Source organism: Scomber japonicus, chromosome 11 (genome assembly GCF_027409825.1).
Source record: "Scomber japonicus isolate fScoJap1 chromosome 11, fScoJap1.pri, whole genome shotgun sequence".
NCBI lineage: Eukaryota > Metazoa > Chordata > Actinopteri > Scombriformes > Scombridae > Scomber > Scomber japonicus.
Window position 1 is genome coordinate 9786364 of NC_070588.1, and position 14537 is coordinate 9800900.

General features: G+C 40.5%; 1 protein-coding gene across 1 annotated transcript in view; it reads right to left on the minus strand.

Moving 5' to 3' along the window:
• The window catches only part of LOC128367960 (neuropilin-2-like), a 95947-nt gene extending 81809 nt beyond the window's left edge, over nt 1-14138 (minus strand). The window contains exons 1-2 of the mRNA XM_053328670.1: nt 13876-14138; nt 721-901 (exon numbers count right to left, since the gene is read on the minus strand). Of these exons, the coding sequence (XP_053184645.1) occupies nt 721-901; nt 13876-13951 (257 nt within the window). The 5' untranslated portion in view covers nt 13952-14138. The remainder of the gene's footprint in view (nt 1-720; nt 902-13875) is intronic.
• Nucleotides 14139-14537: the final 399 nt, after the last annotated feature.

Consider the following 14537-nt stretch of genomic DNA (forward strand, 5'->3'; position numbering starts at 1 on the left):
CTGTTTTTTTGCACCATGGACATTCTCATCCCAGCTGTTGTCATTTTATCTTTAATTGTAGTGTGCAGTTTTCCTTCATATTCCTTTACCTTGCTTTAAAGAGGTGCTGTACATATCAATGTAATTGTTGTCAAATGTATTTGTCATTCCTTCTGTACAGTAAGCTTATATGTCTTGTTTGCTTCTTAATCAGTCTCATATCCGTCTGCCAGCATTTTCCCATTATTTTTCAGCATGCCTGTCTGTCTGTATTTCTGTCTGTCTGCCTTTATCTCTCTGTCCTGTATTTTAATTTCATGCTGCCGAACCGCCTGCGTTTTTCTTACAGTCTCACCATGCAACAAATGCAAACAGCCAAAAACGTTGATGGGACAACAAATCCTCTAATCTGTGTTCTGTATTCTGTATTATTTTGAAGTGTGAAAACCATCCTGGAACAGTAAATGTGTCGTAATTAGACTTTTATAATTAGAGACGAGGGACCAAGGGAGGTCCCAAAGTGATTATTATGGGCTAGCTAAAGCCAGAGAAACAGGAGGAGAGTGGGAAGACTCTTACACAGAGAGAGAGACTGCTGGAGACAGACATTACTACAAGAAAGTTTTCCCTTAGTTGTAAGCCTCTCTAGCAACTTTAAATCTTAACGTCTAAATCCCCTCTCTTTCTCCAAACCCTTTTGTTTACCAGATATGAATTTAAAATCCACTTATTCATCCTTACCTGCAGTCCAGTTTCTCTATCTCAAAGTGCGGATTGAAGTTGAGGACGATGCGTTGCGAAGGTTCGGGGGCTGTGATGACCCAGCGGCAGTTCTGATGAGGTGGGTACTCAAGGGGGTAGCCGGGGGTGGTGATGTAGCCGGCATCGCTGGCGTCTAAAAAGCCACCACATGGTTCAGATGCTGGATGGGGAAAGACAAAGGCAGAAGTAATATTAGTGATGAAATAAAGTTAGAGGAAAGTCAAGGGGATGATGTAACATAATGCGTTTCATGGCCTTTATGCACTTTATAAACTTGTGTGATGAGCTATGGAAATGTTTTTCATGGGATAATACATAGGTGCATTGGAATGAGGTCGCTGATAAGTGTTACAAAATGTGATTAAAAATCAACTCAGACAAAAAAAGGGGAGAGATAAGAAGGCAGGAGTTGAGTGAACTATCAAAAAAGGTGAGAAAACAAATTACTACTGAAAGACAAAGAATATTTTTTGCTGGAAAAAAGAAAATGACAGTTGATCAGATAAGCCTTTAGTACGTCCCACACAGCAGCACTATGCAAGTCAAAAATACCATCAGGGTCAATGTTTGCTTATCGTGACTGACAAGGAGGATGTCAACACACCAATACATATTAATTTAACGCATATTTGTTTATTAAGATTTCACAATATAAAAAACAATGCAAAAATGAAGATAAGAGTTGTGTTTGCAGAGACAGGATATGCCACAACAAAGAAGTGTGTGTACATGTGTCTGTGGATGTGATGTCAAAGGTCAACGCAGCATCATGATGTACAAAGACTCCATTCTGACCCGGGACGACTAGCACACGCACACACACACACACATGTGCGGTGAATAAGTGCTGCAGATGCCACAGTTACTGTCACAGAGCGGATCCACTTGTCAGCAGTCATACGTCTGTTTTGTGTTATAAACAATACCACTCATTCACGGCCGCAGATGTACTCTGACATAGACGAGTAACTCATATATGTCTGTGACACCCAACGGCATAACACGTCTGTTACACAACCCTGCTGTGTTAGATCTATGGTATCTATTGTGCACCATACTGTCTGCCCTGTTTGATGGACTGTCCAGGCTATCTGTGAGCTGAACTTCATCATTGTTTAACATCCGAAAAAGTTCAAGTCATCCACGTGGATATACTATGAGTGCAATCTTTGTAAAGTCCAAGCCCTTCCAAGCCACAGTCTGCTAGAAGAGACTCAAGAACCATGGTTGTTATTTTCTTTGTGCACCACCTTTAACTCTAAATAACACTCCACCAATCTAATATCCAGTAATTAAACTTTCAACATGACTTATTGCTTATTTTAGCATTTATCTTGTTTGTATTTTGTGTGTTTTTGTGTTGCAAGAGAAAATTGAAAACTTTACTGATTGCAAAACAAACAAAGAGCTATTCGTTTAGGACACAAATGAATTAAGTGGACCAAAGCAAATTAATTTTGAGCACATATTTTGGGCAACATGATGGACATATTTGGACAGTGAGCAGCCCCTTAAACAATTTCCTGTTTACCACAGAAAAAAGGAAAACAAACCCAGAATCAACCTCCTGACAGGCTGAATTATTGCTTCAATAGTGGCTAAATGATCCTCAAGGAACGTGCAAACTCAAAAAAAAAATGAAAAAACAGTGCAAATCTGTGTGTTCAAGTTGTGTAACTTCTTGGACTGGGCCACCAATCAAGCCCGCTCTGCTATAACGTTTTAGTTATTGCCACTGTGCTGAGTGGGGTGACATAGCCAAGTCAAACTACTCAGCAGAATACAACATATTTTAACACTATTAATAGACCGGCTACTGTAAACCTACTCTGAGAGGAGGCACACATGCAAACATTAACACATGCACGCACGGCATAAACACTTTATCAGACACCGTCGTCAACATAAATTCACATGAAGCTAAACAGAAGGCAAAAGAAACAAGCAGCATCTAAAATGTCACCATTTTCTTCATGGCTGAAAATATGCATGCATGTGAGCTGATGTATGAAAGTAGAAGTCACATCTCAGCACGCAGCACACTAAGTGATTGACGCTTTGGCATCTATATCTGGTGTCTACCTCACACTACTGTCTGCAAACAATTAGTGATCACCTCTCTGTGCCTCCCTCTATCTCTCTGTCTCTGTCTGTCTCTCCCTCCTCCCCCACGTTGCGAGCCAACTAATCTTGTCTATCTCCTCCTATCTGTTTCCAATCTCCCTGGTGACATACAGTAATACAGGAGTAGAGTTACAAGGCCTATGTAACCCAGCCAGGCGTATTCATCTCAGCACCACCTGGATTAGTGTTTAACCAGTCAGGAATCTCACAGCAGCATCAGCCAAACACCACTTTTAGCACACCACTTGGCTAACTGTATCTAACGAAATACCTGGGATAAGCATAGGCGATGCAAGAAGAAGAGAAAATCCAAATTGTTAGAGAAATCTGACTCATCGGTGAATGATTGCTTGGGATTCATAATGCATAGCTCTTAGTCTAGGTCTTATGGATTAGTCTTGTAAAAGCTTCCTCTTATTTCAAAGTTGACTACACTACTCTTTATTTTCTTCAACTTTCAACTGACTTGCAGCCACTTCTTCACCCAACCAATGAGTACCAAGGAAAGGAATGAGCACAATAACATGAACACCTGGGCATTTTTTGGGACTGTGTCAGAGAAATACTTTGTATATTATTCTCATATTTGCTCTTCATGTAATGTGACTTTCTGTAGGTAACATCTGTGCCTGTTTATCCATTTGTTATATATTTATTCCACTCTAACAACTCCCCTCCTCTCCTTCTTCTCTCCTCACCTCTGGCGTGCAGCCGATAAAGACAGCACCTCCAAGTGTCTGATGAATAAGGCTGTTGTGATAGAGAGGCAGACGCAGTGTGCAACCCAAGTATTGTGTCTGCTCTACTTCAAGGGTCTATCGATCTCCGGACACACACAAAGTCATTCAACGATCGTCAGATCCAAACAGGGCGGGACACAGTTTGAGACTAGGAGTGCACGGATGACATCTTATCCTGCTACATGTGGTGCTACTGAACATATTTTATGTGCATTTTAATCTTGTTTGTTTATTCTGTGTGCTAGATATACACACACACACACACACAGCTCACCAGTCCATATAATGTGTGTGAGTCCTTGCAGTAATATACAAATACACAGGTGAGGGAAACATTTTTGTTTTGGGAAGGACAACTAACCCCAAACTTAGGAAGTTATACATCCTCCAACAGTAAATGTACAGAGATGCTAATTTATATTCTGCACTACAGCATTCTGACCTGCAATATGTGTGTGTGTGTGTGTGTGTGTGTGTGTGTGTGTGTGTGTGTGTGTGTGTGTGTGTGTGTGTGTGTGTGTGTGTGTGTGTGTGTGTGTGTGTGTGTGTGCATGCGTCTCAGAACAGAGGAGATGCTGAGTTAGGAAAAAGACTGAGTTCATGTCAAGAATTATCAAACAGGTACGAGCTAGTGGGAGAAAAGGAACTGAAGGGTCCTAAGGGAAAAATGAGAAGACTGAGGAAGAAAGAGAGAAAAGAAAGAGTGTTACAGGTTCTTTGACTCTTTAATGATAATTTGCCCCTTTGGACTTCTTTCCAGCAATGTCACTGTGTTCCCAGGTCTCAGCAAACCTTCTTTGACTACAGATTTACTCACAAAATGAGATTCAAGTTGTAGTGAACCAGAACTGCCCTTTGCAGCATCATAACACATTATGAAGCATCATACTGGGCTCTTCCTCTTCTGTGGTTCTGCTGTTACTTTTATAAGACAACAGCATAAGCTAAAACAGAAGTGCCACATCAAAAAACATCAACAGCTTTCTCTCAATTTGTCTGTCCCTCACAGAAAACACAACCACTCTCCTCCTCTTGACCCCAGACTTCACACAAGACAGCTTTTCTCTCAACCACATCAGCATGTGTGATCTTCAGGGAGAGACTGTATTTAGACCGCATATTCACAACAAATGCACAAACACAAACCACTGAACATTGCTTATCCCCCTTCTGGCTTAAACATCACTGAATGCAGACCACACATGCACACACACACACACACACACACACACACACACACACACACACACACACACACACACACACACACACACACACACACAGAGGATAAGCAGCAGTAAATGGTGCTAAGCAGTCAAGCAGGAATATAAGACAGGTCACTGCATTATTTATGGTTCTCTGCCACGTTTAGTATTGCATCCTGATAACACCTATTCAGCAACTTTTCCCCACATGCGCATAAGTCAACACACACACACACACACACACACACACACACACACACACACATACAGAAATATAATAAAAACTTACACAGGGACATGCACACAAACTAACGTCTAACTCCCAAACATGCACAAACACACACACACACACACTTCCACATGGAGCTTTTTTTGCACAATTCAACTAGATCTGTGTTTGTTGGCCCCAAATGCAAATTTTGTGACCTTGTTTCCAAGCTCTCTTACAGATTCATTTTCCCTCTGAGTATGGAGTCAGATTTGACACTAAAGAGACACTTTTCAGCCTGTCACAAGTATTTGTGTGTGTGCGTGCGTGTGTGTGTGTGTGTGTGTGTGTGTGTGTGTGTGTATGTGTGTATTTGACCCTGCTATCCAGAGGGCTTATTAAAAGCAAGGCTTTTTATTTGGCAGATCAACTTATTATCCACCATCACTGGTCCAAATATTCAAAACAGTGCATTGAGTCTAGTATTCTCATTACTGTGACCTTGTTGGAAACAGGTCCCTGAATTTAACAGTCGATAAAATCCACATCAAAGCCTGAGGGGAAAAGATACAAATTTTCCCATTGATTTGTATGCATCTTTTTTTTTTTTTTGTACTATTTACACTGCATTTTCAGTAGACTGGCTCAGTTCCAGCCTCACAAAGCTCTCACAAAAATGCTTCAGGCATTGTTACCTTAAACGGAAGAAATACAAATACGTTTGTTGTAAAAAGCTTTTGTGTGACTCTGGGAATATGAGAAACACTGAAAATAACAGGCTGAAATGTCTTCTTTGGATCCAACCCAAGGAGCTTTTAGTCATTGGAACCTGGGAAACCTCAGGAATGGATAGAAAGAGAGAGGAGAGAGAAAGAAAGGGAGAAGGAGGTAGAGCAGTACGAAAGAAAGAGAGAGAGAGCAATGCCAGAACATCTGTCTCTCATCATCTGAAAGGAGAAAGTCAGCAGCTCAGAAAAGCTCACTGGACAAAAAATACAACTTACACAGAGAAGAGCACGCACACACACACACACACACACACACACACACAAACAGGTGGGGTTGTGCTTTTCTCCAGGTGCCCTGCATTAAGCCACAGTGGAAAACTACAGAGAGAAGAGAGTGTGTGTGCGTGTGAGTGTGTGTGCACGTAGGAAAGCGAGAGAGCAGGGGGAAGATAGCGGAGGACTACAAAGTATCTGAGATGAAAACAGAGTGATGGGAAAATGGAGAGAAGAGAGACAAGGAGTTATGAACAAAGAAGGATGAGTGCGAGATACAGGAAAAAAAACTGACATAAGAACAGGCTTCTCAACTCAAGAGCAAAGACACTACCTGATCTACGGGGCTTCAGAGAGAAGAGAGAGGAGAGAGAGAGAGAGAGAGAGAGAGAGAGAGAGAGAGAGAGAGAGAGAGAGAGAGAGAGAGAGAGAGAGAGAGAGAGAGAGAGAGAAAGGACTGTGGACAAAGGAAGACAGAAAGAAAGATTTAAGAACAAAAGCAAGACAGAGTAACAATGACTAACTAAAAGACAGATTGAAGGAGAACAGTATGAGGAAGAGGAATACAAGCGGAAAAAACACAGTGTAAGGGAGTGAGGTATATATAATGTTCAAGGATGACTGGAGGTAAAGAGTTTTAGGTTAAATGAATTTGTTTGGGACAAATTATGCTCCAATGAAGCCCAGAAAAAAGTGTACTTCTAACAGCCAGGGTCCACAAGTTGCTGTGTGTCCTATGGTTTGTGGTAACCAGAATAAATAGAAATGTTAGTACATTATGCAGCATTTATGTGCAGAGACAGCTAAAATCATAGGACCCTCTAAAAGGCCCATCACATCAGTGTCTGGATATTAAGACCTGTACGCTGATACTATCTGGCTCCTTTAACTTTAGCTGACATTCTGTTGGCACGGTGCATTACTGTGTTTACATTTAATATAATTGAACATAAGGTCAAGAACTACATTCAGACCTGCATAAAGTCATACAGGTGACAAAGCCAGGACTTACTGTTACTGCACACTGTGCTCAGCCAAGTAAAAGTTTAATAACTAACTGGTAAGATGCTGAAATCCTCCCAAAAAGTAATTTGGGCCATAATAAGTTATGACAACACAGTTATTCACAAATATTAAAAAGATATACTCAATGTGAAAATAATGAGACATACTGTTTAACAACTACACCCAAAAGAAATCTGCATAGACTTGTTATTGGTCCCTTCTAGATGATTTATGATGCAATCATCCAAAATTACTAAAACGTTGATTATTTAAATGATTTTTTTGTTGATCAATGGACCCTAAACCTGATGTATTACTTTAAGTAATGGTAAAAAAAGGAGTAAAAGCTGTCAACTTGATGCTATTTATCAACTTATGTGTCAAGATGTGTATGAATGGAGTCTTCTAACAAGCCATATCAATGGATTTCCAACCGTAAAAGTTCATTATTTTCCAGGCAGAGAGAACAAAGATGAGAAAACACAGATTGACAGAGTTAAAGAGAAAAGACAGTGAGTGCATGAAACAGTAAAGAGATTTCCCACCGTAGCGAAGAGGGCCGAAAAGAAGGTGAGGGAGGTTTCTTAATCGGAGCGAGGGAAAACACTGACAGAGGGAGGTGTGGAGAAAGAGACAGGGTGCGCAATTAAAGGAGAGGTGAAGTGCCATGAAAAGAGGAAAACAACAAGATGATTCAGCGTGAAGGGACAGAGAGAAAAGGAAAACAACCTCTGGCCTTGCACGGCGCTGCTCTGGAGGGACTACTAAGGACACAGAAGGCTTAGCTTGTACACAAACACACACACATTTTTCAGTGTGTGTGTGAATGCTTCACTAAAAGAAGCGAGGACAGGCAAATGTCCTCATTTGAAGCATTTCCATGATCTCCGTATCCCTCTGAGGACATTTGTTCTTCACAAGTATACAAAAACAAGAACACACACGCACACACAGACGCACTGATCTCCCCATCCTCTCTAATTACTCCAGTCATTACCAATGGCCAATGAAGACACTAGAATACTAACAGTTTACTAATGACATGATAACTGTAATTAGAACATCCTGCTGGACCCAGTAATTGTCCTTTCCCTTTTACCAACGAACGAGAGAGAGAGAAACAGAGAAAATAATGTGCCGAATGTTAATTAGCTTAATGCTTATTTGTTCACTGAAAACTAGGTTGTTGATGTCAGTGGACCAGGACCTCTGTTGTTAAACCACTGGCACCCCAATGACTAATTGAATGATAGTTACTCCAAGACTTATGCCCAAATTTTCATTGTATGGCCAATCCATATGTCATTTATTGGGATTTTTTTGCTTCTTAGATATGCCTCAAAAAGAAAAAAAGGGAAGAAAAAAAACAACAGTCGGATCACTTGAAGAATAAGGACATTCCTTAATCCCAAAAACCTGGTGGAAAACACCTGCTACCTGAAAATCAAATCAATTTTGAAGAGAGTCTCCACCAAAGTGACACCTGCTACAGATTAGTGTCAGGTTGTCACATGCAATCATTTAAATCTAACAAAGGCACTGATTGAAATGTTCTCTTTTGAGTTGGCTACTACTCTTGATGGCACTTTGTGAAAAAAAGCTTTACATTTGTCCAGTAATTTCAATACAAAGACCTTCAGCCATGTTAGAATGAGTGGAAACTACTTTATATAACCAGTGGATACTGAAAAATGATTTGAAATACTCTACATGTTAATTAATTCTAAACAAATACAAAAAAAACTAAGTCTTTTGTCTATGTTATAATCATAATATATATGAATAATATCCTTTACCCCCTATGCTTCAGAGAGAGGAGAGGAATAAATCTGGGTTGGTTTACTGCAGGTGGCTCCACTCAACTACTGCTTCACACTCTGCTGCTTTCCTCTTATTCCACTAATGCCCTCTCATGCTCGCTCCCTCTCTCTGCCTTTCTCTCTCTCTCTCTCTCTCTCTCTCTCTCTCTCTCTCTGGACTCTCGGGAAACCTTGCTCTCTCCATTTCTTTCTCTTGCTCTCCATCTCCACTCACTCTTTCCTCATATTTCTCTTTTTATTGCTTCATTGTTTCATTGTGCTTTACTAACATGAAACTTCACAAGCCATTTTGGTAAAGCATCGAATAGTAGCAAATAGACTTTACTTTATCATTTCCGTCTCTCAGAATCAGTGAATCATTTTACACATCTAACAGTGCAGTAGCAATAAAGGACGACTAATATTAGGGGGGAAACAATCATAGAAAATTACAAGAAAAGTATGGGAATTACACAGACAAACATGGATAGATGAGCTAATTGCCCCTTCTTTTTTTAGCCAGCTGCAATATATTTTGTTGCTAATATTAAGCATTATTCATTCAGCCACTTTCTTTTACTGTTAGTTGTCTCACCATAATATGCTGGTGTATTTCCAGCCTTTTGGAAGTATTCCTGTCAATCTCCATATGCACTGAGTAATTATTCACGGAAACACAAAATTACAGGAAGACAGGAACAAACACAGTTTAACTCATATTTATAGAATATAATATCTGTAATATTTCAGGCTATAATTGATCTTCTCTAAAGCAAAAGTAATTACATAGAACGACTGTGTCAGTGACAGTGAGTCAATTAATTTTGTAGAGAGCAAAAACCCCATTGTTTGAATGAATGACATGGTTGGTTTGTTTTACTGATGGCCAATTGAAGCTTATAAAGCATTTTGACCCAGACCAATGTAACATTTCAGTTTTACAAGCAGGCCCCATGGGGCAACACAGGACCTGGTTATATTAGGCATGGGGCTACAGTAAAGCTCGAGGCTGGAAAATAACAAATGCATTAAGGAGCCAAGTCACACTCACACAAGGTCTGTATTAATTTAAAGAGCAAAAAATCTTTTGAGTCAGCAATACAATGATCTAACCTTCTTCTTCTTTCCAACCTTATAATACTAAAAGCATAAAAAAGTTTGACTAGTATCAACTCAAAGTGTGTAATACACCTGCCGAACCACTAGATGATACCATGTTAGTGTCATGTTTCGCCTCACCTAGGCGTGAAAAGTACAGATACATAGTATGTCAAATGCAGTATGCCAAAAGTACCAAGATGTTGATACTGCATCCGGTCACATTTTGCATAATGCAAGCCAGCATGGTTTTTAGAAGATTCTGACTCACAATCCTCAGCACAGCAATGGAGGCGTCGCAAGAGCATCAGAGCTCTACTATTTTGTCGACTGTATACTGCATGCAACAGTATGTCATTTTTAAGGCCAGCTGCAGTATGTACTGAAGGTAAAAAGAAGAAGTGTATGATTCAGAAGGTAGCATGCAACTTTCAAAGAGCTTGTCAGGTGGGGCATTTCAAATGATGTCTATGTAAGGTGACACATTTCCATAGTTGGAGGTGGCAGATTAACTGATGAATGTGGACTAACTTTTAAGAAGTAGTAACTTTAACCTACACCATGTTTCAAGTGATCATTTTAACCCAAATCACAATTGTTTCATTTACGTTAACCATGTGGTTTTTGTGACTAAACCCAACTAGACATTAACCACTGCATTGTCACACCATAAAACTGTCGCCCCCCGCTGGTACTGCATCTTCGTAAACTAAACGCTTTTCACACCTGGGCGAGGCAAAAGGTGACACTGACATGGTGGATTGGTGGGTCTATTACACGCTTTGGCATGATACTGGGTTGAAGCAGACTGCTACCCTTTGATTCATACTACCACATAACAACCAAAACATCCAAAACTCATAATTTTGCAGAATTAGTGGACCAAACTATGCCTGACTCATTCTTTTTAGCTATATGTGGGTGGGATTGTTTTTTTCCCCAAAGATGGAGAAAAAAAATGTTTCCCCCTTCATGAAAACAACATTGGATTGATAGGAGCCACCAAAAGAAACAGTTAGTGCATACCTGTGGGCATTTCCCCCCACTGCTAGCATACTTTTCACACTCTGTATCATAGTGAGCGAGTTTCATCATCAAGCATATTTCATCAGAGACTCTATAGAGGCAGACAGCTAGTCTTGAGTGGCCAATTATGTCCGTTTATCTCCCTTCCAGGCACAGCTGTGATCAAACGGAATGAAGAAACAGGATAAAACAGCGAGGCTAAAAATCATTCTTCCGCTTCGTTCACTTCTTTTTGCAGCTTCCCTCGGCCTGTCTCTGTCTCTGTTACATCCTCCCCCTGTACTTCCATCCCTCCCTCCTGTTTCTCACTATATAATGCGTATACACTTCTTGGTCTCGCTAAGCTCTCCTTGCCCATATCTCTGGAGACGACAGAGCAGAAGCATCTGTAAAAGTTTACTGCTGAGGAAGCTTCCCCCTCACACAGTTTGAGCGTGTGTGATCCAGTCATTCTCACTGTACCAGCAGAAAGATTTCCCAGGAAAATCTGAGGGAGTTCCCAGAAAAAAATTAAAGTTGACGTATTGCCAAAAGATGCTCTGTTATCAGGACAATAAAGGAATGTCAACAAGTGCTTATATCATCAGAACAAAATAGGCTGTTTGTTGTTCCCTTTCAAAATTGCAGTGTGGTCAAGTGGTCAGATGTTTTGTATTTTTAGGAAGCTGGTTGTGGTCATGCAAAAAAAAAAAGAACTACTTGGTAATGTTGAGGAAAGGTTTGGTCACTGCTTAAAAAAAACGATGACTACTAGACAGAACAGAAACCCAGACCAAGTCAAAGGCTTTGTCTCTCCACCATGAACCGCACTACTTCCCTGTGAGATTTTGCTGTTTCATAGGAAACTTGATGCTTCCACACTGAATGCAAAGACTTAATTTCAAGTAAATAACCATGCTGTTGTTTTTCTGGAGAGAATAAAGTCAACATGCAAAGCTCCATATACACCACTCATTTCCATGGTGCATATTTTCTCACATCAGAGGTGTTATTTGATGTAAAGAATGCCTCCACTGTGCTCTCTGTACACTGTTTCTCCAAAACAACATTTGGCAGACAGGCCACTCAATCCAAGTCATGAGATCTGTAAAAGCCATGGCTGGTCTCCGGAATAAGCCCTTAATCAATTCAGCCAACTTATCTACATCTACTTTCTCTCTTTTGCTCCATTTTAAGTGACGTATTTCAAAGAAGACTGAACAGTGAGGTGATACTAAAAGAAAGAGAAAAAAAAAACACCAAGCCAAATCCCCACACAGTAACTTGCCATGAGAAACCACTAAAGACATGACAGAGTGTCTTCCTGTTTGTGGTGACAAGTAGTCTATTTGGAACGAATTTGCTTCTCAAATCATGAAAGGAAGTTGTGCACTACAATAAAACATGATTTAAACTGCTCCTTTGCCATTTTTTTTTTTTTTTTTAAAGTTTGGTTTAAAAAACAACAAATAGCGGTTCTCCGATCTCATTGGCTGGCACATTACTCATAAACGCACACCCGTTGCCACATAACAGATCATTTCAGTATTAATGTCTTGACCTGAAATCACCACAGATAGGTTTGTTTTATTCAAGCACACTCAGTCAATGCGTAAAAATTGACTGTTTGAATACGCACAAAAAGACCTGCTACACAAGCTTTAATTCTGGCCGATTTAAGAGTGTAAAGCGCACGGCTTGTACTGACTCTCACTTCAGGAGCCTGTGCGCACACACTCTGAGGTGAACTGTTGATGGGTGTACATGCATTTGCAGACACCAGCGCGCACAAGGACTCAAGGACCGGCAGGCTGGTGGTGGCAGATCTCCGCACCCTCGGTCATTGGAAGCTGAATGAAATCGGACCTCCGTGAGTCTGCAGCTCCGGTACTGGCCTCCGGTAGACGGAGACAGTAGCCCGGTCAGATTCATCGACACCTCACCACACACACCGCTGTAACATTTGAAAGCGCAGACCTACGCAAAAACGCATGCAGCTGCCATCCTTTAAGTAAAAAAAAAGTATGTCAAGCAAGACTATATATTATATTGGCATGTTATGGGATAAAACAAGTGCGTAAAGGTTGCAATTAATTATATTGAGCAGCGTATTGACACAGAAATGAGTCCCGATAGGAATATTGGGAACATCATAGTGATTTTTCATTACTGAATAGCTCTCCAGAGAACCATCGTTGATGAAGCTACAGCATGTGGTTAAAATGTTCTTCAAGACGAAAAAAAAAAATCTATATTGACACCAAGCCAACATCCCTCAGTCTTTCTAGAACGGAGTGAAACCAGCAGTGGGTTGAGGTGACGAATATACTTTATCTGTAACATCATCGAGTTTAAGTTGCCCGCGTATAAAAACAGGTGATTTTGTAAATTGCCACAAAAGCACCGACGCACTGATTTTACGCAAATGTCTAACAGGGAACGAATTTAGGCTTTTTGTTAGAGAAAAACATAACTGATTTGTGTTTGTTTGCGGACGGTTACTTTTCACTCATTACAGGTTAAGCCTGGTGAGTATTTCCATTTAACTTGGCCTCTTCTGGGGCAGACGCCGCTCAGAGTGAAATGGGTAGACGGTGCAAAGTTAAAAGAAGACAGGACATCCTGTGGCAGGTATCTCCCTTCTATTTGTGCTGAAACTGATTCAATCAATGTCCCTCAGTACTGTATTAATTAACGATTTATTTGAAAGGAGATCGAGGATGGATAAGCTCCAGCAGCCTCACAATGCTTGTTAATGATTTTGGTTTCGATAAAGGGTTATGTTTAACATTTCCATGCCTTTTGATATGACTAATTTTCCTTAATAATATACCCCACGTCATTTTATAGACTGCTTTCAATAAGGGTGAGAAAAAACTTTTCTCAATTCAATGTAACACCTACGTGTGATACTGGGATTTTAGCGGGCAGCAAATGTGTCAAACTTACCTCCTTCCTCTGCTGTGACTGATGAAGGCAAAGGAAAAGCCAGTAAACATCCACAAAGCCACACGAATAAATCCATCTTTTTCCCTCGGGTATGGAGAAAAATCGCCTCTTCTCCTCCTCTTTGCTTTATTATGTTTATCTAAGACAAAGCTGCAGTCCAAAGTCCCCTTTCCCCTCTTCTTTGCCACAGTTTCTTTCAAGCGCAACACGAGTAGTGTCCAAAATCCACTAAAAACGCCGGGTTTCACTATGAGTTATGTCCGTGTGTGCCACTGTTCTTCTTTCGGGGAAACTGAATGCGACAATCTGTGAAAATGGAACTGAAATGGGCACAGTTTCTACTCGAAAAACACCTTTAAAACCGCAAAATCCATTTCGGTGCGCATAGAGAGCAGCACTGTCCCCCTGTCAGTCATAAAGCGCGTGGGAATACAGACCTCGTCAACACCGATGATAGACACAATCAGAAAACAAATAAAAAATCACTGATTGAAACCACCAGAAACATCTGCCAGGAACCATTAAGTTTAACAAAACCTCAAAAAAGTCACAAGAGACTGGTCTCCTCGTTTCGATAAAATATCCCCAAATCTTTTGCCCTGTCTCTCCTTCCCTTAGCAAAATAACAAGTAATTAACAGAATATACATATACAGATATATA